The 27,181-nt window shown below is 37.5% G+C and overlaps 1 protein-coding gene across 1 annotated transcript in view; it reads left to right on the top strand.

Moving 5' to 3' along the window:
• The window catches only part of ROS1 (ROS proto-oncogene 1, receptor tyrosine kinase), a 113,741-nt gene that overhangs the window by 41,748 nt on the left and 44,812 nt on the right, over nt 1–27,181 (top strand). The window contains exons 17-31 of the mRNA XM_036872232.1: nt 483–674; nt 4,083–4,183; nt 8,904–9,121; nt 9,443–9,603; nt 9,985–10,129; nt 12,665–12,927; nt 14,876–14,937; nt 15,252–15,456; nt 17,006–17,211; nt 18,085–18,371; nt 21,990–22,166; nt 23,554–23,756; nt 25,292–25,436; nt 26,595–26,827; nt 26,915–27,091. Of these exons, the coding sequence (XP_036728127.1) occupies nt 483–674; nt 4,083–4,183; nt 8,904–9,121; nt 9,443–9,603; nt 9,985–10,129; nt 12,665–12,927; nt 14,876–14,937; nt 15,252–15,456; nt 17,006–17,211; nt 18,085–18,371; nt 21,990–22,166; nt 23,554–23,756; nt 25,292–25,436; nt 26,595–26,827; nt 26,915–27,091 (2,775 nt within the window). The remainder of the gene's footprint in view (nt 1–482; nt 675–4,082; nt 4,184–8,903; nt 9,122–9,442; nt 9,604–9,984; nt 10,130–12,664; nt 12,928–14,875; nt 14,938–15,251; nt 15,457–17,005; nt 17,212–18,084; nt 18,372–21,989; nt 22,167–23,553; nt 23,757–25,291; nt 25,437–26,594; nt 26,828–26,914; nt 27,092–27,181) is intronic.

Raw genomic sequence — 27,181 nt, forward strand, 5'->3', positions numbered from 1 at the left:
CAGGCTTAACGTGAGGGCTAAAAGAGCTAATATTTTAAAGACTGAAAAAAAGAAGTATAGTGCCTGGCACGTAATAGGTACTCAATAATGATAGTAATTAATATTATGGAGATATACTGACAGGAGCAAGGAGAGAGACATCACCATTTATCAGGAGTACTCATCTTCTTTGGGAGCCTAATCAAATACATTTTTATGTGTTGATTGGATGTATGATTAGGAAGAGCAAGTATTTTAACTCAAAATAAATGTATCTCCTTTCTCTTTAGAGGCATGAAAAGGAGTAAACTTCCTTATAAACTCTAACTTTCTTATAACTTCTGTTATGTTTCCAAGGCTAGGCACACTACCCAGCACATAGTGCCAATAAATACTTGTGGTTGTACAAATGAATGTATGAATGCAGTAGTTTACTAACAATTGCAATAAACTATTCATGATGCCATTTGAAAATTACTAACTGACATGATTATGTTTTATAGATACAAAGGCAGTCTCTGTTGACAGGACACACAGACATTGTGACTCACGTGAAGTTGTTGGTGAATGACATGGTGGTGGACTCAGTTGGCGGATATCTCTATTGGACCACACTGTATTCAGTTGAAAGTACCAGGCTAAATGGGGAAAGTTCCCTTATACTACAGGCACAGCCTTGGTTTTCTGGGAAAAAGGTGAAAATTAAAAATAAGATCTGATCATTTAATAGTACTAAATAATGCTGTTTTATAGTTATAATAATACTGTTTCTGCTTATTGTGAGTTGTTCAGGTAGAATCTGAAAAGAAATACTGTTATGGTAAGATCTTGGTATAACCAAACTTTCTCTAAGTCTTACTGATTGTCATAATTGATTAAATAAATTAGAATATAATATGGAGATTTTTATAGTTTGCTTTATCTTGAATGGACTCACACTTTAAGAGCATTTTAATTTCCGTCTGTTTTCATAGTCTTTAGGAATTCTTTGGATATTTTAGAGCTTCTTGTTGGGTGATGATTAGGTGTTTTATTATTTTCAATCAATTTCTGGTACTGACTGCTCTAAAAACTGTGGAACTCCTAGGAAAGTTGACTTCTCTGTGCCTGTTTCATTATCTGAAAAATGGGAATATTAACAATTGTCCTACCTCTTAGGGTTGTTGTGAAGATTAAATGAGATAATTCATGGGAAGTAGTGAGAATAGTTCCAGGCACATGGTAACCACTCAATAGTTAAGCTTGTATTTTTAAACTCAATCTAAAAAATACCCTGATATAGAAATGGTTCTAAAACAAATGTTATTTTTACTTCCTCAACTTCTAGAAGCAATACCTATTTTTCTTGATCCTGTTTAGCTACCCTCTAGCAACCCATCTAAATTTCTGAATTTTGTTTTTTCTGATCATCATAATAATATATGTCTACTGTAGAAAATTTAGAAATTACAGAAAAGCATGAAGAAGAAATATATCATTTATACTATTTCTATCTAGGCTATTTCTTAAAATTTTCTTATTTTTTTAAAGCCTTTTTTGTTGTCAGTAGCGATAATACAGATGTATCAGATCATTTATAAACAAACAAATTGTTGAGTCACTGATCCTCAATTCCATAGGATGTATCAGTTATAATTCCTAAGATTGGCACCTACAGATTATAACACAGATATTTAAAAGAAATAGAAATTTACACACCATATCCAGAGATTAATTATTCCTGTCAAATAATGAAAAATCCCTTAATTCCATTTTAGAGCCACTTGAGTCTGAATATAAAGAAAGTATATTTTTTATGTCTCAATAAAAAATGTTAGGGGAAAAACTTTTTTGTGTAAAAGCATATTAAAGGTAACAGTATATCAGGAGTAACTTCCTATTCATCCCTGAGACTTTGTCAGTAATCTCCCTGCTGTCCTGATCTTGTCGTTTGAGTTTTTCTACTCAGGATAGCTGGGGAGTGGCCCTGGGGACTTTTCTGTAAATGAGTGAATCATTAGATTTCTCAGCATGTTTGAGGAAATACACTTTTCTTTAAAATCCACTCCAAATACTCTCACTGGCTGGCTAATGTTGTTGCTACTTGTGCAAATCTGTGTTCTGGTTCTGTGACTTGTTGTCTTATTCATCTGCCTCCATTAATGCTAGTAGGTGTTTTGAAGGTAATATGTTTTGCACTGAGCAAAGCGCTCCATCTCACTGTCATTCCTTTCTGTGTTACTCACAGATTTATCACGGAGTATAAGATACTTTGCAATCAACAGGTGTAATAAAATAGTTAGCCAATCATTTATAGAAAGACTCATTTGTGTGATGAAAAGGGAGAATGAAATGAGATATTCATTTAAAGTGAAAAGATACTTTTTGCCACATCTGATGTGTCAGGCTTATAGTATATAGTACATTTTACCAGGGGATTAAACTTCAAGGTTTTCGTTTAGATCAAAGGGATTATTTCCTAGGTATGGGAGTTACTAGACGTAACAATGGTTACCAAAGATTTATGGAACACCTTCTGACACTGCTTAAATATGGGCCCAAATGGCTGGTGTAAAGGAATGGGGTAATGATCCAACACCTGAATTTCACTTATAGCTTGAAGTTTGTTGTATTCCAGCAAAGGGAGTTGTAGAATCTCTTTTTTAAGAGATAAAGTAGAGTTAATCTGTAATTTAGAAAACTCTAGTGCATCTCATTATAGATAACCAAACAATATTAACCTGGTTTCACTTTAACTGGAAAAATTATCAATAAATCTCTTTTAGCCTGAAGAAAGGACATAATTCAACTCCCGAAAGGCTAGGAATTGCTAGAATAGTTTTCTACCTTTTGGGAAAGGAGTAGGTTGAGTTTTCTTGAAGATTGAAGGCTGTGATTTACATGACTACTGAAGGTTCTTGCAGCCATGGGTCTTGAGATTATTTCTTTGTAGCAAGCCTTGGGTAACCTGCCAGCAAGTATTTTTAGTTGTTGGATACTTTATTGTATTCTTTTTACATTTTTCACTGGCTCATCTTTTTGTTTATATGCTGTTGTATCTTGCTAAAGATACAGTCATCAACTTTAATCCTATCTGATACCTCTCAGCCTCTAGGTCTGCCATAGAAAGACTCTGCTATTCTGAGGTCAGACTCCTAACAATCTCAACTCATTTGAAAAATACCTATAAAGCCAAAGAAAGCAAAAAAGATCCTTTGGATTGTAACTTCTATCTCATGCACCTTATTTCATAGAGAAACAGTCCTCCCTCAGGCCTCACGTCGTCAACTGGATGTAAAATTAAGACATAGATTGTAAAAAGAAGACAAAGAAACAGTAGTGAGAAGTGGTTGTAAGATGTCAGCTGGAAATAGGACTTTATATATACATGACTCTATCCAATTATATCACATAAAAACCCTGTTTGTGTTATATTTTAGAAAAACGTCAGGATGTTTTTGGTTGTAATTAACAGGAGATATAATTTTAAATGGTTTGAACCACTGGTTCTCAAACTTGGAGACACATTGGAATTACCTGGGGAAAATGAAGACATACTGGAGACTGGGTACCATCTCCAGAGATCAAAATTTAACAGGATGCAGACTGGGAATTGAGAAGTTTAAAGAACTCCACTGGTAATTCTAATGTGCAGCAATTGCGAACAACTGATTTAAACAACGATCAAATTCATTGGCTTATGTGGCTGAAGAGTCCAAAGTTATGGCTAGCTTTAGACAAGGCTTTGCACAGTGGCTCAAAGTCCCTCATTCAGTAGGACCTGGAGTGTGGTTGAAAATTTGTATTTGTAACAAGTTCCCAGGTGATGCTGATGCTGCTGGTCCAAGACTCAAACTTTGAGAACCACTAGAGATAAGTATATAGAAGTGAATAACAGATACTTCTTGCCATTTGGGGATTTTTAGGAAACCAGTGCTTATATAAAAATTACATAGTAATAGACATACTCATATAATATTTATATTCAGTGAAAGGCAAAAATCACTGAGTTTATTATTCCAAAGAGGATGTTAAAGAGAAATCTGTAGCTTAAGTGTGACATAAGCACAAAGGTATCCTTAAACATGTATTTGATTTGTTTTCTTTCCATATTTTCTATTTAGGTAATTGCTCTAACTTTAGACCTTAGTGATGGGCTCCTGTATTGGTTGGTTCAAGACAGTCAGTGTATTCACCTTTACACAGCTGTTCTTCGGGGTCAGAGGTAAGTAAGATTGAAGGCAATTGGTTGAGAATAAGAGAACAACTTGCTCCTCAGTTATAAATGATAGTGCATGAGAATTCATTTATTCTTCCAATAAACATTTACTAATTTTCCACTGTGTTGCACGCATTGTGCTTGTAAGGAAAGGTAAGTTTGTAAATAACTAATTACTGCAGGATATGGTGAATACTGTGATAGGGTGTAAAGAGAGTCCAGTAGAGGCACTGAGGAGAATGCCCCTCAAGAGCCCAGGAAATGGGTGGATGGGTTTTTCTGCTTCTTACTATAGTCTCCAACTATGATTACAGATTTTCCTATAACTCTTTAGCTGACGTATCTGCATGCTTTGTATTTAGTATTGTTATCTATATACTTGATTATATTGTATTTCCTTTTATTACTATAAAATATCCTCATTCATCTATGGTAATACTCTTCATCTTATAGACTATTTTGTCTGATAGTATTAGTAAAGTCATAGCAGCTTTCTTATGCTTAGTGTTTGCATGGTACAGCTCTTTATATCTCTTTACTTTCAATTTTCGTCTTTACATTTAAAATGTGTCTCTTGTAAATAGCATATAAGGTTTTGCTTTTTTATGCAGTCTGACAATTTCTGCCTTTTAATTGGGGTGTTTGGTTCATTTACATTTAATATAATTATTGATATGTTGGGATTTAAGTCTACCATCTTGGTGTTTGACTTCCATTTGTCTCATCGGCTGTTCATTCCTCTGTTCTACTTCTCTGCATTTTTGAGGGTAAATAAAATACTTTTTTAGTATTCCATTTCATCTCCTCTCATGACATTTTAATTATATGTATTTATAATTTTGTTTAGGTTGCTTTAGAGAGTAAAATATGCATTTTTAACATTAAATGTCTTCAACTTACCACAGTCATATTCAAAATATTCTTACTTCATAAATGATTTTAAAACTTTATGGTGATATGTTTCCAATTATTACCCTTTCTTGTTGTCATATATTTTACTTTCATCTACACTCTAAAATCCATGTTCATTACTATTTTTAGTTTAAACAGCCAATAGTTTTTAACTTCAAGGAAACGGTTACATATCTCAAATTAAAATACAGGACATAAAATCATTAAAGAAGAGCAGTTAAAGGGAGAATTTAGAGGTCATATTATTACATAGATGAGGAAACTGAAACCACAGATGTGTATAAATTTGCTGATTGTCACATGGTAAATTAGAGAGATAGTCAGGAAAAGGTTAAAGTAAAACAAAAGGTCCTGCTCTAGGGCAGAGATTTCTAATATTGGGTTCTTGGACCCCCTAGGGAGGTCATGGAGGGCTTCAGGTTGTGTGTGAGTGCTTGGAAATTGAGCATCCATTCATTTCATCAAATTTTCAAAAGAATCTAATCTTACAAAGACCAAGAATTCGTGCTCTATGAAGACAATGTCAAAATTACTTTTAGATTAAAAAATACATATTTTTTGGTTTATGGAAAAACTCTTAATCATAGAGACTATGAAAACAGAGTATATGTTTATAAACCTATAATGCATACAAGCATAAACACAGCAAATCTGATTAATCATTTATTTCATATCAGCTATAACATACAGCTCTGGTTTGTTTCCCAACTGTGAACCACAGAAAACTGGTTGTTCCCTTCCCTAGAAATGTAAGGTACTGGCGATCTGATTGTCAAAAGAATCTGTCTGTGAGATATAGACGGTGTTCAAAGTGACAGTGTCCTGAAGGATTACGGCTCACTCTCCCTGTCTGTACATTCCAGAGGACAGGCTAGCTGGCGTTGAGAGCCCAGCTCCTCAAGTGTCCAGAAAAATCAGTATTATTGGATTTACCAGATAGAGGAAGGAAGTTTCTCCTTTAAAAGTGCATTTCCTTATCTCAAGGTTAATAATTTTCCTTGTATGCATGCCCAGTGGAGTGCAGCAGATCTTGACAAGGTTACACAAAGGACAGGCACTTTTGCCCTCCACGTAAGACTTGCCTTTTTATCACACTGGGGGAAAAAAAAGCTGTACATAGAGACAGGGATTCCAGAGCCATGTTACAAGCAGAAATTTTTTCCTATTATATAATCAAGCTTCCTTCTTCTGCATTTTAAGTTCCTCACCTCTAGTCTAGATCAGCACTGCCCAATACAACTAATGCGAGCCACAATATAATTGTAAATTTCCTTGTTGCCTCATTTTAAAAAGTAAAAGCATATAGGTAAATTATTGAGTTATTTGTATTCCTTTTTCATATTAATTCTTGGATAGCTTGGGTGTATTTTACATGTACTGCACATCTCATTTTGCACACTAAGTTTTCATAGGAAATACTTGATCTGAAGTTAGATTTTATAAAATTTACAATTAAAAAAGTTGATTTATGTACCCAGGTTTTTCCAAAATAAAGTTTTAAAAGTTTTCCAGTAAATCATACATATGATTCATAATATATAAATCAAATATTAGCTTAAAATTTTAACCTAAATTAATTAAGATTAAATAACATAAAAATTCAGCTCCTCAACTGTAGTAGCCACATGTCAAGGGCTCAGTAGTCACCTGTGGCCTAGTGGTTACATTACTGGACAGTGTAGTTCTAGCATAGAGTAGAGATGAGATTAGCTGTCTGTTGTCGTTCAGCGTATTCTGAACTTGACAACTGTAAGCTGCCTTTCAAACTGCTCTTCCCTTTCCTATGTACAGCCATTACCTTTGGTTTATTAAAGAATGAATCTATTACCAACATATAACATATATATAATCTATAACAACATATCTGTCTTGGATGTTGAAAAGGGTGCATCTGTCATAAAAGTTCAGGCATATTTAGTCATGTCAGGACTGAGTATATTGCTCCAAAGGAGCCTACACCCTGCTGCTCCCTCTGCCTAAAATGGTCCCCAAACCCAGTTCTCTTGGTTACTTTGTGTTCAGATTGCATGGCTCAGCTTAAACATCGTTCTCTAAGAGTGGCTTTCTCTGACCAGACCCCATTAGGTCTCCTTGTTTAGGAGCCCACTCTACCTTTCCTTTTACAGTGCCATTCAATGGTGTAGATATTTGCTCATTACCTGCCTATTCTGCTAGGCTGTATATTTTATGAGGGCAGGGATTGTATTTGTCTTATTTACCACTGTATTCCTAGTGGCCAACACAGAACTAGGCACCCAACATTTGCTGAACGAATGAATAACTGAGTAAGCCCTCAGTAGAGTAACCTCAGCTGCCCTCTATACACAGCTCATGCTTCATGGAAGGGTTTACCCTTTAATGATTTTTTTGTTGTTGAGCTTTGATTTAAATCCAGCTCTACCTGTTGCTGAGGACTGAAGGGTTTGAGGTACTCATCTCCTGTAAGTGAGGAGGTTGTGCTGAAATTGCGATGAACACCAGATGGCAAGAGTTTTCCGATCAGCCCAGGAGATATTTACAGGAGAGGAGTCTTCAGCTGGAAATGAGGGGCAATCCAAGCCAGTGACAACTAAGGATCTCCAGTCTCACCCTGCAGGAAATCTCTGTCCTGGGGACTGTTTTGGGAATGCTGAACAAACGACCTGTGAGCAAGGCTAACTTGAACACATTCACAGATCTAGGCTGCAGCAGCTCTGTGTGTGGTCCAGAAGGGCCAGCCTTCTCAGGCCAAGTGCATCCTGCTTGGTGAGCTTCTTTCCATATGGAATTAGGTTTTACATACCTCACCAAGGTTACTGGAAAGTTCTAATGAGAAGTGGAAACGACAAAGTGTAAAATTAGACAAGTGGGTGAAAGGCCAAAAGGCAAACCAGGTGCTGGCTTCACATCTGAGTAGGTATGAATAAAGACTATTTTATGAGAAAAAGGACTATGGGAATAGTACTAGTGAACGTACTTTTTCTTTATAAGGCTGACACCTCTCAGGTCCTCGGAGGTAGTTTCAGTTTTCTCAAGGAAGTATTATGAAACTCTCAAAACAAAACTTTTATTTATTTTGATTTTAAGTGCCATACTTTTCGAAAGAGGGGAATGTCAACACTTTAAAAAATTTTAGAGAAATCATTAAAAAAAAGTGAAATAACTACTCCAAAAGACTGAGAATCACTGAGATAGTTATTGTGAGAACTAGACAACTGGAGTAATTTTAGAAACAATCAAGCAGATTTTTAAAATAAAAATCATTGTAAAATTCCTTGTCATTGAGAAAAAGACTTTAAAAGCAGTTTAAAACAATAGTCTGTTTCCTTGAATTCCCTGGTCTGAAACGGAGCATTTGGACTAAGCTGTGGAAGTTGATAAGTATCACTGAAGCAACAGACAGTTGTGAATAGCATATAGTGAATGACTAAACAACCTAGAATAAAGAATGGTGAGTAAATAAGACGACTAACCAAGAATAGGAGGAAGGCATGATGCAATGAGGAGAAACAAATCAATGGGTTGTGCCTTTGATGTAGGGTAAAAAATTTTTTTGGTAAAAATCACAAGGATTTATTAAAATCTGTGTAACACTCTTGCTATTGCAATATCACATTCATAAGAAAAACCCTTGAAAATTTGCTTTAGGTATACTTCATAAAAAATGTAAAAATCAACTTAATATGGAATTAAGAATAATGACAATTATTGTTGCAAAGTATTTTCTCTTTGTTTTCAAACACACACACTCACAAACACACATTCTCTCCAGTACTTGAATGTACCAGCCCTTACCCCACTCCAGATAGACATACTAATTGACGTCCTGTTTCAGCAGTGCTGGGGACACCACCATCACAGAGTTCGCAGCCTGGAGTACTTCTGACATTTCCCAGAACTCACTGATGTACTACAGTGGTCGGCTCTTCTGGATCAATGGCTTTAGGATTATTACAGCTCAGGAAATAGATCAGAGAACTAGCGTCTCTGTTTTGGAACCAGCCAAATTTAATCAGTTCACAATTATTCAGACATCCCTCAAGCCTCTGCCAGGTACGATATTTTATTCCTGCATACCCTCTCTTCTCCATACTTTCTGTTAAATAATGTTAAGGTTGGGGTTTTTTTCTTTAGAATTATGTTTTAAGAGGAAAAAAAGGCTTTAGTAGTTTCTGTTAATTTGCTTGCAGTCATTTTACTCTTAACCTAAATTTACAGCCTGAAACAGAAAAAGATGATTTTCAGGATATATTAAAGGAAAGAAAACTTTTGTTTTGGTTCTAATTATTAGTAATTTCTATTAATCTTCCATGTATCTGTGATAATTGATAATCCTAAATTCTTTCTTTCTCTATTGTTTCTTTCATCCCATAGGGAACTTTTCCTTTACCCCTAAGGTTATCCCAGACGCCATCCCAGAGTCTTCATTTATGATTGAAGGAAATGCTTCGAGTTTTCAAATCCTCTGGAATGCTTCCCCAGCAGTGGACTGGGGTGTAATTTTCTACAGTGTGGAATTTAGTGCTCATTCTAAGGTATGGCATTGGTTCTAGTAACTTCCATTTCTCAAACAGAGTGTAGCATCTGTGTCAGCCCTGCCCACACTGATTTGCCACTTTCTTTACTTAGCCAAGCTCATCTCCCTCACTGTTCCTGTAGCATTTGATTATTAAGATTATTCCTGAGAACTCTTTTTTATAGCCAGTCTCTGATTGCTTTGTGGTTAGTGTTAACCATTGGTGTGTTAGATACACTGGTCCTTGTGGAACAACATGGAATTTACCAACATTACTGTTTCCAAAATTGTAAGGTTTAACTTTACATGTGAACCAAAGTTTGAAGATTTTAGTTAATTAGGAATAAAAGATGTTATGATTCTCTCCCTAAGAAAATAATGTTTTGTGTTTATATTTTAGTTCCTGGCTAGTGAACAACATTCTTTACCTGTATTTACTGTGGAAGGGCTGGAGCCCTATGCCTTATTTAATCTTTCTGTCACTCCTTATACCTACTGGGGAAAGGGCCCCAAAACATCTCTATCACTCCGAGCACCTGAAACAGGTACAGGGGTTAAAATCTCTTTTAAAAAAAGACAGAATCTCACCTTCCATGATCTAGAATGGATAGTTAATAATTTTTAAAAGTAACTTTCAGTTTTGTAGATGTGTTTAGATTCAATACTCTTTCAATGACTTTTTGGAGATTAGAATAGCACCACTAAAATAAATCTGCATAATTTATTCCAAAGGAATATCTCAAAGATTTCTTAAAGACTGTTTCACTTGACCGTAATGATACACAGTATGTATATAATGCAGAAACATGGTTCAGGTAATTTGTGAGATGCTTCATAAAGACAAAGGGGATTTAAGAACAGTAAAAATTTCCTGGAAGGCAGGTTTACCAGGAGGTGTTCTCACAGATGGTAACTCAGAATCTTCTGTAGGTGAATATCGATGTCTAATTTTTTTAAAAAAATGTATTTAATTAATTTATTTTTGGCTGCATTAGGTCTTCGTTGCTGCGCGCGGGCTTTCTCTAGCTGCTGCGAGCTGGGGCTACTCTTCGTTGGGGTGAGGGGGCTTCTCACTGCGGTGGCTTCTCTTGTCGTAGAGCACGGGCTCTAGGCACGTGGGCTTCAGTAGCTGTGGCGCACGGGCTTAGTTGCTCCACGGCATGTGGGATCTTCCCGGACCAGGGCTTGAACCCACGTGCATTGGCAGGCGGATTCTTAACCACTGCGCCACCAGGGAAGTCCCTCTAAATTTTTAAAAAATGTTTTTCTTTGGAATATATTTTAAAAAAGGAAATTAGCCACACCTTTACGTGTGTATATCACTTTAAAGTGTACAAAGCACATTTATATATATCACTCCTTTATTAAACATTTATTACATCCCTATCATGTGTCAGAAACATCATTGTATCATTTCAGTGACCCTCAACATCATTGTATCATCTCTGTGGTAGGTAGGACAGGTGTTATTATCTTGGTTATGCTAAGAGAAAATGGAAGCCTAGGAGTTGCCCAATGTAAATTAGCTAGTGAGTGGCAGGGCTGGGGCTTAATCTGGACTTTTCACTCTAGTTTCTTCAAATCTCCATTCAGTCATTTTCGCAGACACTGGCGAGTGATCTTATCATGTTGATTTAATTTATATAAACTTCCTAGCACGGGACCTGGCAGGCAGTAAGAGCTCAATAAACAGACATATGTTCACTGTTGCAATTTTTTTTAAACTGTTAAGATTTTATCAACAATATTTATCCATGAGTCTCATAACAGGAACATAGTGGAGCCTGGGCAGGTTCTGGAGCAGTTAGCATTTGGATCCAGGTATGCTCTCTTTGAGATTGTCTTGGGATGTCAGTTTTAGTTGGCTTCTTCTGTGGAAATGGACTTGACTATCAGGGGATGCACTGGGGGCTAGGGGCCATCAGCACTCTGAAATAAGGAAAAATGATAAGATTTGGCCCTTGCCTTCGGGGAATTTACAATATAGTTGGAAATTATTCAAATTGACAAATATTTATTAAGCACTTACTGTGTGCCAGTCCTTTACTAGATTTGGGGGGATTTAATAAGGAATAAGAAAAGGTGCTTTCTCTCTGACGGAGCTCATAAGACAGTAGAGAGATAAACAGAGACGCTGCTAATGATAATAGAAATAAGACAGTGACAACTGAGTAGCAGTGGCATAGAGTGAATAAACAAGCTATGAAACCTTCACCTCTATCAAGCTGCCTCTCAGCATTCTTATGAGAGGGCCATACACGCAGACTGGTATGGCTGGGGAAGGCCTTTGGGGAGTGGAAACTTTAGCTGGGCTCTAAGGCATGAAGCAAGAAGAGGTTTATCCCATGTAAATACAATGCAAGAAGGTCTGGGGATTGGATAACGATGTGAGTGTTGAACATTAAGGAGCAATGTGATTGGAGCGGCAGAGTGGGAGGGGACCTATGGAGGAATCCTAAGAAAGAAGAGGGATGTCTTGGATGGAATGACTTGGAAATCAGGCAGAGGAATTTCTCTTGATTGACACAGAGAGAGAGAGAGAGAGAGAGAGAGAGAGAGAGAGAAATTAATTAAAGGATTGGGAGAGGCTAAATTGCTTGATGTGGCTCCAGAATAGATGGCAACAACTAAGCCATACTCTCAGAGAGGGTTCACGGTGAGAGGGCCTGGATCCTGGATATGCTGTATTTTACACCCGGAACTGGCTAAAGGCTGGATAGAGATAGTGTCTTCCTTCCTGGTGACTGCCATTTCCACCTCCAGAATGAGAGTAAATACTGTATTTTATAAGGTGAACTAGCCAGCTTCCATGTATACAGACCACAGATGAGAAAGGTGTGCCTCAGTGGTAGTAAGCAGGATTTGGGTTGGAGAAAAGGAAGATTTGCAGAAATATCAGGATAGGTTCCTGAAGAAATCTATGGAATATTCTCTCTTGAAGATCTTTAAGAAGAAGATAGATATACCTTAACTGTCAGGAATGAGAAATATTTATTACTAAGATGCTCTGCATCCTCATCATGAGTGGTAGAAGTTGACCTTGTATTGTTTTCTGCCCTATTTGTGTCTCTGCTTTTCAGTTCCATCAGCACCAGAGAATCCCAGAATATTTATATTACCAAGTGAAAAATACCACAATAAGAATGAAGTTGTGGTGGAATTTAGGTGGAATAAACCTAAGCACGAAAATGGTGTGTTAACAAGATTCGAAATTTTCTATCAAATATCCCACCAAAGCGACACAAACAAAACATTCAAAGACTGGATTGCTGTCAATGTCACTTCCTCAGTGATGTCTTTTCAACTTGAGGGTATGAGTCTTGGGTACAGTGTTGCCTTCCAGGTATGAGAGTGAAAACAGGGATACAGGGGTCTGAATAGTGTAGACAAAAGGTGGATTAAAGGACCAGGTTAAGAATTCTGCCGCTCTGTCAATAATTTCATGTATGCTGTGATCACAGAGGTCAAGTGGACAGCAAAGGTACAGAAGGGAGAGGGGACAGCTAGGGTAAAGGACATCTTGACAATTTTCTTGCTTCCAGATTCAGAACAAACATTACTTTTTGGCTCCACCACTATAGGCCGTGTACCACACTAGGTGCTTTTATATTCATTATCTCATTTGATCCTCCCATTGTGAAGAAAAAGCCATGTCCCTGGGTGTATCAGGTACCAAAGCTGCGTGGTTGGGAAGTGGTGTGCTACAGTCTAGCTTCTAGAGTCCTTTCCACTATATTACATCAGCTGCTGGGAGTCATCTGGACGTCCCCAATTGCAGCTACTAAAGGAAATAAAAGCTGAGGGTCTGGGTAGTTGACATCTCACATTTGTCACCTGGCTGCGGAGAGAGGAGAAAGTCGGAGAGAGTAGGAGTCAAAAGGAAAAACGACTGCCACCAATTTTGGCATTTTAAATATAATATGACATAGCTTTCCCCTTATGGTAGATAGCCTGATGATTTTCACATCGTCATTATGTACCAGGTTGGTGACAATGTTGTACATATTTAGAGTTATTTTCCATTTCATTTTGGGGAACATAATGTTTTGGGGAGTGTTTTAGAGATTTGTGGTTTCCAGAGGATCTATTTTCTTTTTGTAAAATTCTAATTCAGTAATTATTTTGATAATATATTAGGTCTACATATACTAATCAAAAAAGTTGTACATAAAAGTTAAAGATAACACACATTCCTATTTGTTAAGAATCATATGTGTTCCAGTTAAATAAATAGTCTGGTTAAGTGTATTTGCCTATATGCTTATATTGGTTCAAATCTCAGTCACCACAGAGCTTTGCAAAGTGATCTGCATGTATAGGCATGAGTTTTACTTAACACGGTCCAGTGCAAAAGTGAAGACTGATTGATATATGCACCATGATAAACACACACACATGCATGCACACCATACACAGATAGTAATAAACAGAATATAGTAAAATAGATTTAATACTAGAGGTGTAATAAGAATAATCCAGTGTTTTGTTGATTGAGAGGGCACTTGAGGTTCTATCTTTCAAGGCCATCATTATGGATGGCAATTTTCTTTTAGGCTATAGAACACAGACAAGTTTTGGAAGTGGAAATAATTATTATATAATAAGAGATATGTAATAAAAATTGTTTTAAAAAACTTTGCTGTTAGAACACAGCGTGGCACAGTGGGAAGAAAAGCATACAGACCTCAGAAGACTTAGTTTTATGCCAGTTTCTACATGTGTCATTGTGGATAGGTTACCTACCCTAATTATGACCTTTGTCCAGTTTCTACTCTTAGTAGTTGTGAGGATCAAAAGAGATAATATACGTAAAAGTGGTTTGAAATGCACGACTCATTTTCAAATATAAGGGTTAATTACTATTTTCTTTTTATAAATCTTCTTTTAAAAAAGTACAGTAAATTTAGTTATTTGAAGCTTCTTGTTGATTTCATGATAAAGTGGAAGTTTACCATAATCTGTATGGTTTTGTTTCTGTTAAATGTTCCATGTAATTTAATTTTGGAAATAGCTAAAGACCTTTTATAGAAATTCAGATCTTTTGCCAATAGAGGTTTGTGCCATTACTTTGTACTTTTCTGGACAAAAAATCCTACCAAAAATTGTTTGGGACAATATTTTTCCTCTTAGTAATTTTTTGCTATATACTTAGATGTGAATAACTGAACCTATTCATAATATATCTCATAATTGTGAAATGAAACATTCAATAATTTATCAGTCTCAGAACTTAACTGTTGTCACTGAGGACACTTTTGAATGCACATTTTTGTATGCTTTTTTTTCTTTAGGTTCGAGTCTTCACATCCAAAGGACCTGGACCATTTTCTGACATAGTAAAGTCCAAAACATCAGCTATTTATTATCTAAAACCTGTGCGAATAACAACTAGTGATTTAAAAACATTTTTGACCCTTAGTATTCTCAGGGATACCCAAGTGCTATCTCTGAGCTGAAATTAAAGTCAAATAAAATAATCAATTTTCATCATCGCCAAACACGCTTAAATAAACCTAGGCTTAGAGCACCCAGGCAGAATCCATTGAGACGGGTGTAGTAAATGAGCCCAAAGGAGACTCACGGATTTCAAAATGGCTTGATGTTGAATCAAGGGATTTTGCTAAAGTTCTTTTTCTCATACATATTATCTACTTGTTTTTTGTTTTTAGAGATCAATGCATTTCCATACCTCATAACTTTTTTTGATAACAAGATAGTTTTGTTAGATATGGATCGAAATCAAGTTGTATGGACACTTTTGGCAGAAGGCGACGTTGGTGCCATGGGCTACACAGCTGATGACGCAGTGGCGTACTATGCTCAGGGAGACTCACTCTTCCTCCTCAACATGCACAATCAGTCCAGCTCTGAGGTATTTCGCTATGTAATTCTTCTGAAAGGAAGTGGAGTATTTGCATATCACACAACCCTGTGATGAAAATGACGAGCCAGTGGTTGAGCCATTAAGATTAGAATGGTTGAAAAGGACAGATGTTGTGTAATTATTTAGTCACAAATGAATTCAGGTTATGTTTTGTGCAGATGTGATTCAGGCTTAATTTAGCAAACAGTTATTGGGCTTAAGGCACTGTGTTACCTGAGATAGAGGTAAAACAAAATGTCACAGTCCTTGAACAAATCCAGTCTAGTATTAGTCTAACAAGAGTAAGACAGTATGGCATGGTGATTAAGAGGGTGAGCTTTAAAATCTGACAGCCTAGAATTTAATTCTGACTTTACTACATGCTAGAACTGTGACCATCAGCAACTTATTTAACCACTATGGTTGCATAGTCCCTCATTTTAGGGTGAAGATTAATGAGCTAATCCATGTAAGGCATTAGCACAATGCCTGGAATGTGATAGGTATTCACTGAATGTTAGCTAGTGGAGAAGACAGGCAGAAGACTGTAAGTGCTATGCTGAGGGCAGGATGCAGTGGAATCACAGAGAAAGGAGGCTTCATCCAGCATGGAGTGGTGGTGGTGGTGGTAGAGTGGAAAGACATCTTGGGTACAAATAAGATGAACCAGGTGAATGTGGGGAAAAGCTGAGGGAGCAGCAAAGTCCGGGAAACCAGAGAGCCATAGCCTGTTCGGGCAGCTGTAACTAGAAAGAGCTTGGAATGGAGGTGGGGGTCAGGGCAGAGTAAAAGGCAGGTGGTAAAGCTGAAGAGGTGGGCAAGAGTCTAAATATAAGGGACCTTCTTTACTGTGCCAAGGAGATGAGTGTCAATTTTGAAGCCAACATCAAGACATTCAAGAAATTTAGTGGGTCATTAACAGATCAAGTAGTGTTTTAGGAAGACCTCTCTGTTAGCAAAGAAGAGAAGGTTAAGTCTGAGGCAATCAGCAACTATCACAGGAATCCAGACAGGAAATGTTAAGCAGGAAGTGAGAGACAGTGAGGTAAGAGAGGAGAGGACAAGCTCAGGAGATATTTAAAATGGGACTAATTCGCTATGGGTAGTAATGGGAGGAAGAAGTCAAGGGTGAACCACAGTTGTTGAGACTGCTCTTCAGGTGAGTGTTGGAAATCCATAAAAATATAAAATGCAGGAGAAAAGGAGGTTTGGGGGGTGGGGTGATGAATTTTGTTTTCTGAGATCATTCATTTGGAGCTGTTCAGTAGGCAGTTTGATATTTGAAGCAGTAACTCAATGAGAATCTTGCCTGAAGATGTGAATTTGTAGCTCTGGTCTATGGATTACAGTTGAAGCCACGGCAGTTGAAATTAACCAGGGAAAATATACAATGTGAGAAGAGGACCAGTGTTACAGTGGCACACAGTCCAGAGTCACCGAGATTTTGGATTACAAAAGAGAAGTGCAGTAAATAAGAAATTGAGTGATTACAAAAAAAGTCCTCAGAGTTGAAGAAAATGAGCATTATCTTCTTGGCTGTTTTCTACCTGTTGTTAAGATTTTCCGAGATGCAGTGGTTTTTGATATCACAATTATTACAATTGACTGGATTTCAAGGCACCTCTACTTTGTGCTGAAAGAATCACAAAACGGAATGCAAATATTTGATGTCGATCTTGAAAACAAGGTGAAATATCCCAGGAAGCTGAAAATTTGCAACAGAAATTCAACAATAATCTCTTTTTCTGTATATCCTTTCTTAAGGTATGTGAAGTGTGAGTGTCTGTTTCTACTGTGATGAAATAGACATAGACATATTTAATGTAATATCTTTGGTTTAATATTAGAGTCAATGATGGGACAATAAGATGCTTAATGTTCTTGATGTTAACTTATACTAATTCTACACATAAATGATGAGCCTACAACCACCAATATATAAAATTAATCCATACTGACAATTCCACTAACCTAAAGTTAGGTTAATTACCAGCGAGAAACCAAAGTATATTTTTATACCAGTGAATTTAATAATATCCCCAGTTGGTAAGGACAAGAAGGGGACTGAGACGGCAGCAGGAAATGAGCAGGAGATAGACAGGAAGCATGTTTTCCACAGTAAATGCTATTCTGGGCTCATCCATCTTTAATTAATGTCCTTATGAGATTAATTTTAAGGCCTCCATTCAGCAACTGAATAGCAGTTTCTCTGACTGAAGAGATATATTTTGTTTGTGCCATAAGCATGGTTATAGTCTATCTTGAAACTAGATTGGTAACTAGTATTAAGAAACAGAAACAAACTTGAGGGGAAGGGAATGGAGATGGTGTTGATGAAAAGTATGCAAATATTTTTCATATTTAGAGCCAGTAATGAGCCATTTAATACAATGCCTAAGGTCATTATAGTCCAAGGCTTTCGTTGCAAACACATTTATTGAGAAATCTTTGGAAAATGCTACAAACTAGACTTCTTGTGATCTCTTCCATCAGAAGGTTATTGAACACTGGGACATGTTCTTTCCAAAGGCGGCATCTGTCCCCACAATCATTAGAAATGATTGATCTTCATTAGAAACTGATATTTGCAATGATACGTTTTACTCATTAAGTTGGAGCATCTTTTTTTTCCTATAGTCGCCTGTATTGGACAGAAGTTTCTGATTTTGGATCTCAGATGTTCTACTACAGTATTATCAACCAGACCTTGCACCGAATTCTGCAACCACCAGCCATAAACCATCCAAATGGAAGAAGCCAATGTTCTTGCAATGTGACTGAATTCGAGTTAAGTGGAGCAATGACTATTGATACCTCTGACCTAAAGAAACCACGGATATACTTTGTCAAAGGGCAAGAGATCTGGGCAATGGATCTGGAAGGATGTCAGTGTTGGCAAGTTATCATCATGCCTGCTCTGCTTGGTAAGACACTCGTGTGTGTACGTAGATCTTCACTAATAATGGCAGCCCCTCCAGCTCCATTAAAAAGGGGTTACATTCAACCTATACTCAAAGGAATATGTGTGTATATATATATATATATATATATATAGTATTTGCTCCAGACTGTGCCAAATGTTTTTGTAGAATTCAAGTTGTTCTCAGGCAAATTGTACATAGGCATTCACATAATTTTCTGGATCTGTGGGGGGCTTTCTTTTGTTGTTATTTTATAATTAACAGTAGAACTACAACTTATTGAGCTCAACTATGTATTCTAAGCAGGTGACTAAATGTATTATCTCATTTGATCTTCAAAACACCTCAGTGAAGTAGATACTAGTATCCACATTTTACAGATGAGGAAACTGAGGCTGAGAAAGGTAATTTGTCCAAAGGGCCATAGTTAATAGAGGAGCTGGTATCTGAAACTGGGCCTAACTACAGCATCCCTGATCTTCCCACCAGTACTCCACCCCCATGCTGATGATCTCATTGCTTCCACGTTCAGCATGACTTGGTCAATACTTGACAGGTCTATCTGTTGAAATTCACAATCTTGTGGAGGAAATATTTGGAAGTCTAAAGTCACTTGGAAGTCTTCTAATTAGGAGTAATTGCAAAAGAAAAAAAACACTTTAAATACCCCCATATATTCTTAAGGGTCTAGTCCTCACTATCCAATCACTAATCACATGTGGTGATTTAAGTTTAAATTAATTAAAATTAAATAAAATTCAAAATTTAATTCCTCAGCCACACTAGTCACATTTTAAATGCTCAAAACCCACAAGTGGCTAATGGTTACTATATTGGGCAGCACAGATGTAAAATATTTCCATCATCAAAAAGTGCTACTGGGGGGCCTTCCCTGGTGGCACAGTGGTTAAGAATCCACCTACCATTGCAGGGGACATGGGTTCGATCCCTGGTCTGGGAAGATCTCACATACCACGGAGCAACAAAGCCTGTGTCCCACAACTACTGAGCCCACGTGCCACAACTACTGAAGCCCACGTGCCTAGAGCCTGTGCTCCGCAACAAGAGAAGCCGCCGCAGTGAGAAGTCTAAGCACCGCAGCAAGGAGTGGCCCCCCTGCTCACCGCAGCTAGAGAAAGCCCGTGTGCAGCAAGGAAGACCCAACACAGCCAAAAATAAATAAATTTATTTAAAAAAAAAAGTGCTATTGGGTATTGCTGGTTTATATAGTAAAGTTTTGAAATTGCAAATGTGTGTGTGTCTGTGTGTTGTAACTGCATGTATGGTTTTGTTGACATATCAGCCAGAGCCTTTTTTTAAATTTTTATTTAATTAATTAATTTATTTTTGGTTGCGTTGGGTCTTCCTTGCTGTGTGTGGGCTTTCCCTAGTTGAGGTGAGTGGGGGGTCACTCTTCCTTGTGGTGCGCAGTCTTCTCATTGCTGTTCTCTTGTTGCGGAGCACGGGCTCTAGGCGCATGGGCTTCAGTAGTTGTGGCATGTGGGTTCAGTAGTTGTGGCGCACAGGCTTAGTTGCTCCGTGGCACGTGGGATCTTCCTGGACCAGGGCTCGAACCTGTGTCCCCTGCATTGGCAGGCGGATTCTTAACCTCTGAGCCACCGGGGAAGCCCCAGAGCCTTTTAGAAGCAATTCCAATGTACTTTTTCAATGGGCTTAAGAGTGGAAATAATGTTCTGAACTTCTCTTATTAGGAGAATAACTTGATTCTGTTGAATCTGTGACAAAGACTCTTTCCTTGGTCAAACTTTAATTGCTCTGTTTTTTTTTTTTTTGGGCCACGCCGAGTAGCTTGCTGGATCCCAGTTCCCCAACCAGGGATTAAATCCATGCCTCCTGCAGTGGAAGCACGGAGTCTAGAGTCCTAACTATTGGACCGCCAGGGAATTCCCTGATCAAACTTTAGTTATGCTCCTGTGAGCCCTTTCCTCAACTAGGCCTCAAACTTGGTCTTCCCTGTCCATCCTTGCTGAGTCCAGTTGTAGCAAGTCTTGCCAAATCAGTTTAGAGAGAATCCCTCATCTTGGTATCTGATAAAGTTCTTCGCCCCTTGATGTTCTTGGCCAAAAATCCTATGAGGCCAGTTTAGCAAGAATCCCCCTCCCCTTGATGTCTCCTCTTAGTAATTTTCTTGACTGCTCTCTCCCTCTGCTTGTTGGCTATAACTCCCAGTTGTCTTTGCTGTATTTGGAGTTGTGCACATCTCCCTCCCCTACTGCAATATTGCAACAGCCTTGATTAAAGTCTTCCTTACCATTTAAACAAGTGTCAGAATAATTTTTCTTTAACATCTGATACACAAGAATTATCTAATGGCCATTATTTTATAGCTATAGAACTAGTCAGTCTTTCATGAAGCCACAATTGAAATCCATAATCCCAAAATTAGAAAATTAGAATGACTTTAGAGATCATTTAGCTGACGTAATATTGGAAGAAATCCCCTCTACCAAAACAGCTTTCTTTGAGCACCTGTTTATAAAACAATTTATTACCTTATAAGGAAGTCTGTTTAATTTTTGCACAGTTCTAAACGCTAGATATTTTTCTTATGTTTAGCCGAAGTTTTCTCCCCATTCCTCTCATTCATTGGCCTGAGTTCTGACTTTTAAATTTACAAAGAATAAATCAATCATTTTCCACATGATAGCGACTCAACTATGTGGAAACAGCTGCCATGGCCCATACTAAGCACTTCCTTTAGAGGAAAAAATTCAAGTGTCTGTAAGTAATCCTTAGGTGGTATGGCTTCTAGATCTTTCTTTGCCCTATCCACTCTCCTGAGGTTTCGCTCTAGCTGCTTAGTTCTCTTAAATGTTGTCCCATAATGACTCACTGTACTTTTCAGTATGTTCTGGTCAGCACAGAGGGCCTCTGACTTCCCAGGTCTTCTTTTACTGCAGCTAAAAGTGACATCAGGTCTTTGGGCTGCCTGCCATTTGAAGAACCCATAGTCTTTTTCATGTTAACTATTATTAAGCCAGAATTTCTTTCATTCCTTATTTACAGATTTAATTTTAACCTTGAATTTAGGATGTTATATTTGTTGCTATGAAATTTCAATCCATTTCACGATTCTGTTGTGATATTTTTGAATAAGTCAAAGACTGAATGTACTAGTGACAGTAAGAATCATGTATTATCTGCAAATTTGATAAATATGTTTATTATGCATTCATTCTAAATCATTGATAAATATACTGAGCAAGGCACTGAGCCCTGTGCCTCAGCTAATACCTTCCTTCAGTTGGTGTTGTTTGGGGTGGAATCACACAGGTAAATTTTAAATCCTGGCTCTGCCCTTGACTAACTTTGTGGCCTTGAGGGGATTATTTAACCCCTCGAAGCCTCAGTTTCCACTTCTACAAAATGAGGCTAATAATAATAGTATTTGCTTTGTTGGCTTGATACGGAGCTAAAATGAGAAAATATCTGTAATATCCTTAGGCTAATGACATAAAAGTATTATTTTTTCATATTGAAATAATAGAAAGATTCAAAATTTATCAGTCATGCTATAGAAAAAGGATTTCACATATTGCTTAGAGTAGAAAATGTCAGATATGTATTTTGTTCTTTATGTTCTTTTCTGTTTTTCAACAGGAAAAATGCTTGTTAGCTTGACTGTGGATGGACAATTTCTATATTGGATCTCCACAGCAAAGGACAGCACACAAATTTATCAGGCAAAGAAAAGCAATGGGTCCATCCTCTCCCAGGTGGAGGCCCTAAGTAGTAAGCATATCTTGGTTTACAGTTCAGTTCTGCAGCCTTTTCCAGGTAAGAAAGTCACATTCTTAATCAGCTTGTTCTCCCAGTTTAGGGTCAGGAAAATTTCATAATGTTTCCTCCTCCAGGGCTGTCCCTCCAACTCTTTGTTGTGCTCTCAGCATTGCTCCAAATGGTCAGGGTTTGGTGCACAGTGTGATTGCTGTTTGCCCTGGGTCACAATTTATCTCTATCTGTATACATGGCTTGGGCTGTGGCAGGCTACTTTAGACACGGGAAACCCTTGCCCTGTCATTCTCTCTGTCTATCCTCTTTGTCTTCTCAGTCCCATAATTTCCCTTCTTTTTGTCTTTTTTCTCCCCTGATGATATTTTAGACCTCCCAGTGGTGTCAAAAAGCTTTGCATAAAATTTCAGGTCTTTTTTCAAGGTAAAATGTCTATGTATTATAGGATTAGATATGTCAACCATTTAACATGTGTACATTTGTGCTACCATTTTTATTAAGTTTCTCTCTTGCTTGTTTAACGTGTCACTCATGAAGTTTTTTAGTGTTGTGCCCCTCACTCTATTTTCCCCACACATCTTCTGGATTTTGTATAATGCAGTGACTTTTAGGAATGCATGTATCACATAATGGCAGGACTGACTATATATTTTTTGCTGAGAGTCATAATAAAATAAATGTTTGAAATATAAAAACCAACCAACCAAAAACAAAAACAGCACTACATAGCCTCATGGGTGACATTCAAACCTAAAGTGGTCTCTGAGTTTTTTTCACAAGCTCTCACTGCCATTAAAGTCACAATGTCATTCTAAATTCAGTATAATTCCCTCTTAGAGAGAGACAGAAATGAGTAAAACAAACTCTCTTTGCTTAAATGTATTCAGTTATAAAATATGTAAGTTATACAATATGAAAACATGGGAGAACTTATAAATAAGCTGAGCGCATATTTTGGTGAAATAATTCATTTAAGAGATTTAAAAAATCCATGCAATATCTGTTTGAGGTTGAACACACACGCATATCCCTAGAAATAAAAGTCCTAAAGATAACATCAGTTTTCATAATCGGAATTCATTGAAAAATATGATTGATATAATGCTCTCATTACTTTCTTCAAAATAAAAAAGGGTCAACGTATTTTGCTATTCACTGTCTAGGTACGCAATTAAGGGTAGTTTAGCTCCATCTGCTGGAAATTGTAAGCAATTACCAGTTATTTTGCACTCTTCCCCAGGCATTTAACATGTTCAAAACGTATGTAAAAAACGTGTCTTCCTGTCCTGAATAACATTTCCAACACTCCAATACACCATACCTTGTCAGTTAAATAAAAAGAAAATATGATATTATCCTTGATGTTAGATAAATCTGCTGTTTCTCTCGTACGTACGTGTGTATATATTTAATCTTTTTATTATTATTTTAGATAGAGCATTTCTGTCTCTAGCTTCAGATATTGCAGAGCCAACTATACTTAACGCCACTAACACCAGCCTCACAATCAGATTACCACCTGCCCAGACAAACCTCACATGGGATGGCATCACCAGCCCCACTCCCACATACCTGCTTTATTACAAAGAAGTAAATGACAGGAAGAACAGCTCTGAACTGAAAGATAGAATGCTGGTAAGGTTGGAGCCCGTTGTCTTTGTCTTTTCACAAGATGCCTTTTTCTGATATAAAATCCTCAGCCATAGTATTTTCTATATTATGTTCTGAAACACACTGTGATGCAAACTTTTACAGCTGACTCATCAAAACATACTGTGTTCTATCTAGTCTCTTGCCTACGAGTAAGTTAAGCTTCAAGGAAGTATATTAACCCTAATCAGTCGGTAGATTGCCTTATAGTGACTGTTTCCTGAGTGTTCTAAAAGAGCTGGGTTTGTTGCCCTCCCTAATTATCTAACTATCCCCAGAAAGTGATAGAGACTTGTTTTTGTGGCCATTCCAGCAGATTGAGGGGTAAGAAATGAATTGGACAGAAAGAACATTTCTGTATACCTCTCCTCCATAGCATATAGCTAATATAAAAATTGTACATTATATTTTTGTTTATTTTCTATACGTTGTGAAATGTGTTGTGATGCGGGTACTACGTTTTTATTCATCATTGTATTCCTAGCACCTAGCATACTACTTGGCATTGTATAGGCATTACTAGATATTTCTTGAATGAATGAATGGACACAATTCATTCCATCATAGGCATGGGTGTTCCAGTTGTCTTTGTGATGGAATCGTATGTACCCAGTATTTTTCTTTCTGCTTATTTTTTAATCAAGTCAAAGGTGAAATTGACCATCATCTATTGGAGGTTTTAATCAAGTCAAAAGGTGAAATTGACCATCATCTACTTTCTTTCTGATTCTTGTAACTTCTTTTATTTTGTCTATTTTTTAAAAATATATTTATTTTAAAATTTTGTTTATTTTAACCTTTCTTTACACATTTCTAACAGGAGTTGTTTCAGAGACAGATTGGATCATTTGGCTGACCAAGATTGGGTTTCTGGCATTGGACATTTCTCTTATTAGAGCTTATCTCTTATTGTCTTCATAATGATTAATATTGGCCAAAGGCAGTGAGTGGTTCTCAACCTTGACAGCACATTGAAGCTTTTAAAATTTCTGAGCCCATGCTTCACCTCAGACCAATGCAATCAGAATCTTTAGGGGTGGGACCCAGGTATCAGTATTTTCTTAAAACTTCCCAGATGATTCCAAAGTATAACCAAAGTTGAGAACCATTAGTGTAAGGAAAGCCTTTTTAGTTTCTTAAACTTTATTTCTGAGAATGATTAGATAATGTAGCTTAATCTTTTATTGTATTCACTGATGTGTCACATCCTTACAATACCTTCCTGCTGAATTTCTAATGCAACTCTAATGAGATAGTGTGCTCTGGGAATTCAGCTTCCTAAGTGAAATGATTATGTCACAACTGACTGAGGCTGCCAATCATTTGGCATTTATTCTTGGAGACAGACATTAAACAGCTCAGGTCTGGGCAGACTAGTATAGTGAAGATTGTCACTCATGATCCAAGATTTAAAGATGAATTAAAAATTTTTGAGTCTTTTAGTTTTTTTCTCTTTGATTAAATAATTTCTCCCCGTTTGTACAAAAAATAAGACACTGATTTTTTAAAATTAATTACAGGAATTTCAGGAGAGTATAGCCCTTATTGAAGGTTTACAACCATTTTCAACATATATGATACGGATAGCTGTAAGGAATTATTATTCAGATCCTTTGGAACAATTACCTCCGGGAAAAGAGATTTTGGGAAAAACTAAAAGTGGAGGTGAGTTATGGGCGTGGTGTGGGATTTTCTAGAGTGGAATTTTGTGATATATGTGCTTGTGTGTGCCTATATTTGTTTTTTGGGTTTTTTTAAAAATAAATTTATTTATTTTATTTATTTATTTTTGGCTGCGTTGGGTCTTCGTTGCTGGGCACGGGCTTTGTCTAGTTGTGGCGATCAGGGGCTACTCTTCATTGCGGTGCGCAGGCTTCTCATCACGGTGGCTTCTCTTGTGCGGAGCATGCACTCAGGGTGCGCGGGCTTCAGGAGTTGTAGCATGCAGTCTCAGTAGTTGGGGCTCACAGGCTTTAGAGCGCAGGCTCAGTAGTTGTGGTGCACGGGCTTAGTTGCTCTGCGGCATGTGGGATCTTCCCGGGCCAGGGCTCGAACCCATGTCCCCTGAATTGGCAGGCGGATTCTTAACCACTGCGCCACCAGGGAAGCCCTATACTTGGTTTTTATCTGGATGCTAAGTTATCTTTATTATGTGAGTTTTTTTTAAGCTTAATAAGAAAAATGTTTTTCTAGGAGAATATTCTGTTGATATGATCCTTACTCTAACACCAGAAGATGATGGATAATATCCCATCAAAATGAAAAGCAACTATATGGCAAAACATCATAATCAATTCTATGTGGCTGGAAACACATTCTTTGGTCTCACCTCACAGTGTCACTTTCTTCCCATGTATTTACAGGTCTCTGTACATGTGGTGAAACCTAGGAAAGCCAAGCCTTTTCTCTATGCGAATTTTACCAAGGCTACTGAGTTGTAAAGTGCTATAACATCATTGCCTTAAAGAATGGATTTAGAATCTGAAAAGGTGTTGTAAGAGGTGGCGATTATTATGAGGGGAGGCCATTTCTTTCACACATCTCTGATGCCATTCACAAAACTCACCCGAATTGGATTATTCATCATTGGTCATATCCTTGAGCTGGAGTCAGAGAATGATTTAGTCATTAGGCAAAAATAAGCGAGAGCCTTTCAGGCAGCCTGTTAACTTACCATTATGTAGGAGGCTGGCTTTCCTTCGGAACATCTGTCATTCATTCTGCTCACATGATATGCCTATTCCTCAACCAAGACCCCATTACTTCTTTCCATCTTTCAGTGCTGTTGCAACACGCCTTATTGTGCACTGTTATTTATTTCAGTACCAGAGGCGGTTTGGCTCATTAACACAACTGTGCAGTCAGACACCAGCCTCGTTATATCCTGGAGAGAATCTCACAAGCCAAATGGACCGAAAGAGGCAGTCCGCTATCAGGTGGCAATCTCTCATCTGGCTCCCATTCCTGAGACTCCACTAAGGCAAAGTGAATATCCAAATGGGAGGCTCTCTCTCCTTATTACTAGACTGTCTGGTGGAAAACTCTATGTGTTAAAAGTACGGCGAGTATATTGGGTACTTTTATTGCCATTCTCAAGTGCAAGGTTCTAGAAAAGTTAAGCAATTGTTCTTTTCTACAAAAAGGTTCTGGCCTGCCACGCCGAGGAAATGTGGTGCACGAAGAGTCGTCCTGTCACTGTGGAAACGTTTGACACGCCAGAGAAACCTCATGCCTTGGTTCCAGAGAACACGAGTTTGCAATTAGATTGGAAGGCTCCATCTAATGTTCACCTTATCAGATTTTGGTTTGAACTCCAAAAGGTACATCTCACTGTACACTTTTTACAAAAATTTTATTTATTAATTTTTTTTGGCTGCTTTGGGTCTTCTTTGTTGCGCGTGGGCTTTCTC

This window comes from Balaenoptera musculus, chromosome 12 (genome assembly GCF_009873245.2).
Source record: "Balaenoptera musculus isolate JJ_BM4_2016_0621 chromosome 12, mBalMus1.pri.v3, whole genome shotgun sequence".
In the NCBI taxonomy this organism is placed as follows: domain Eukaryota; kingdom Metazoa; phylum Chordata; class Mammalia; order Artiodactyla; family Balaenopteridae; genus Balaenoptera; species Balaenoptera musculus.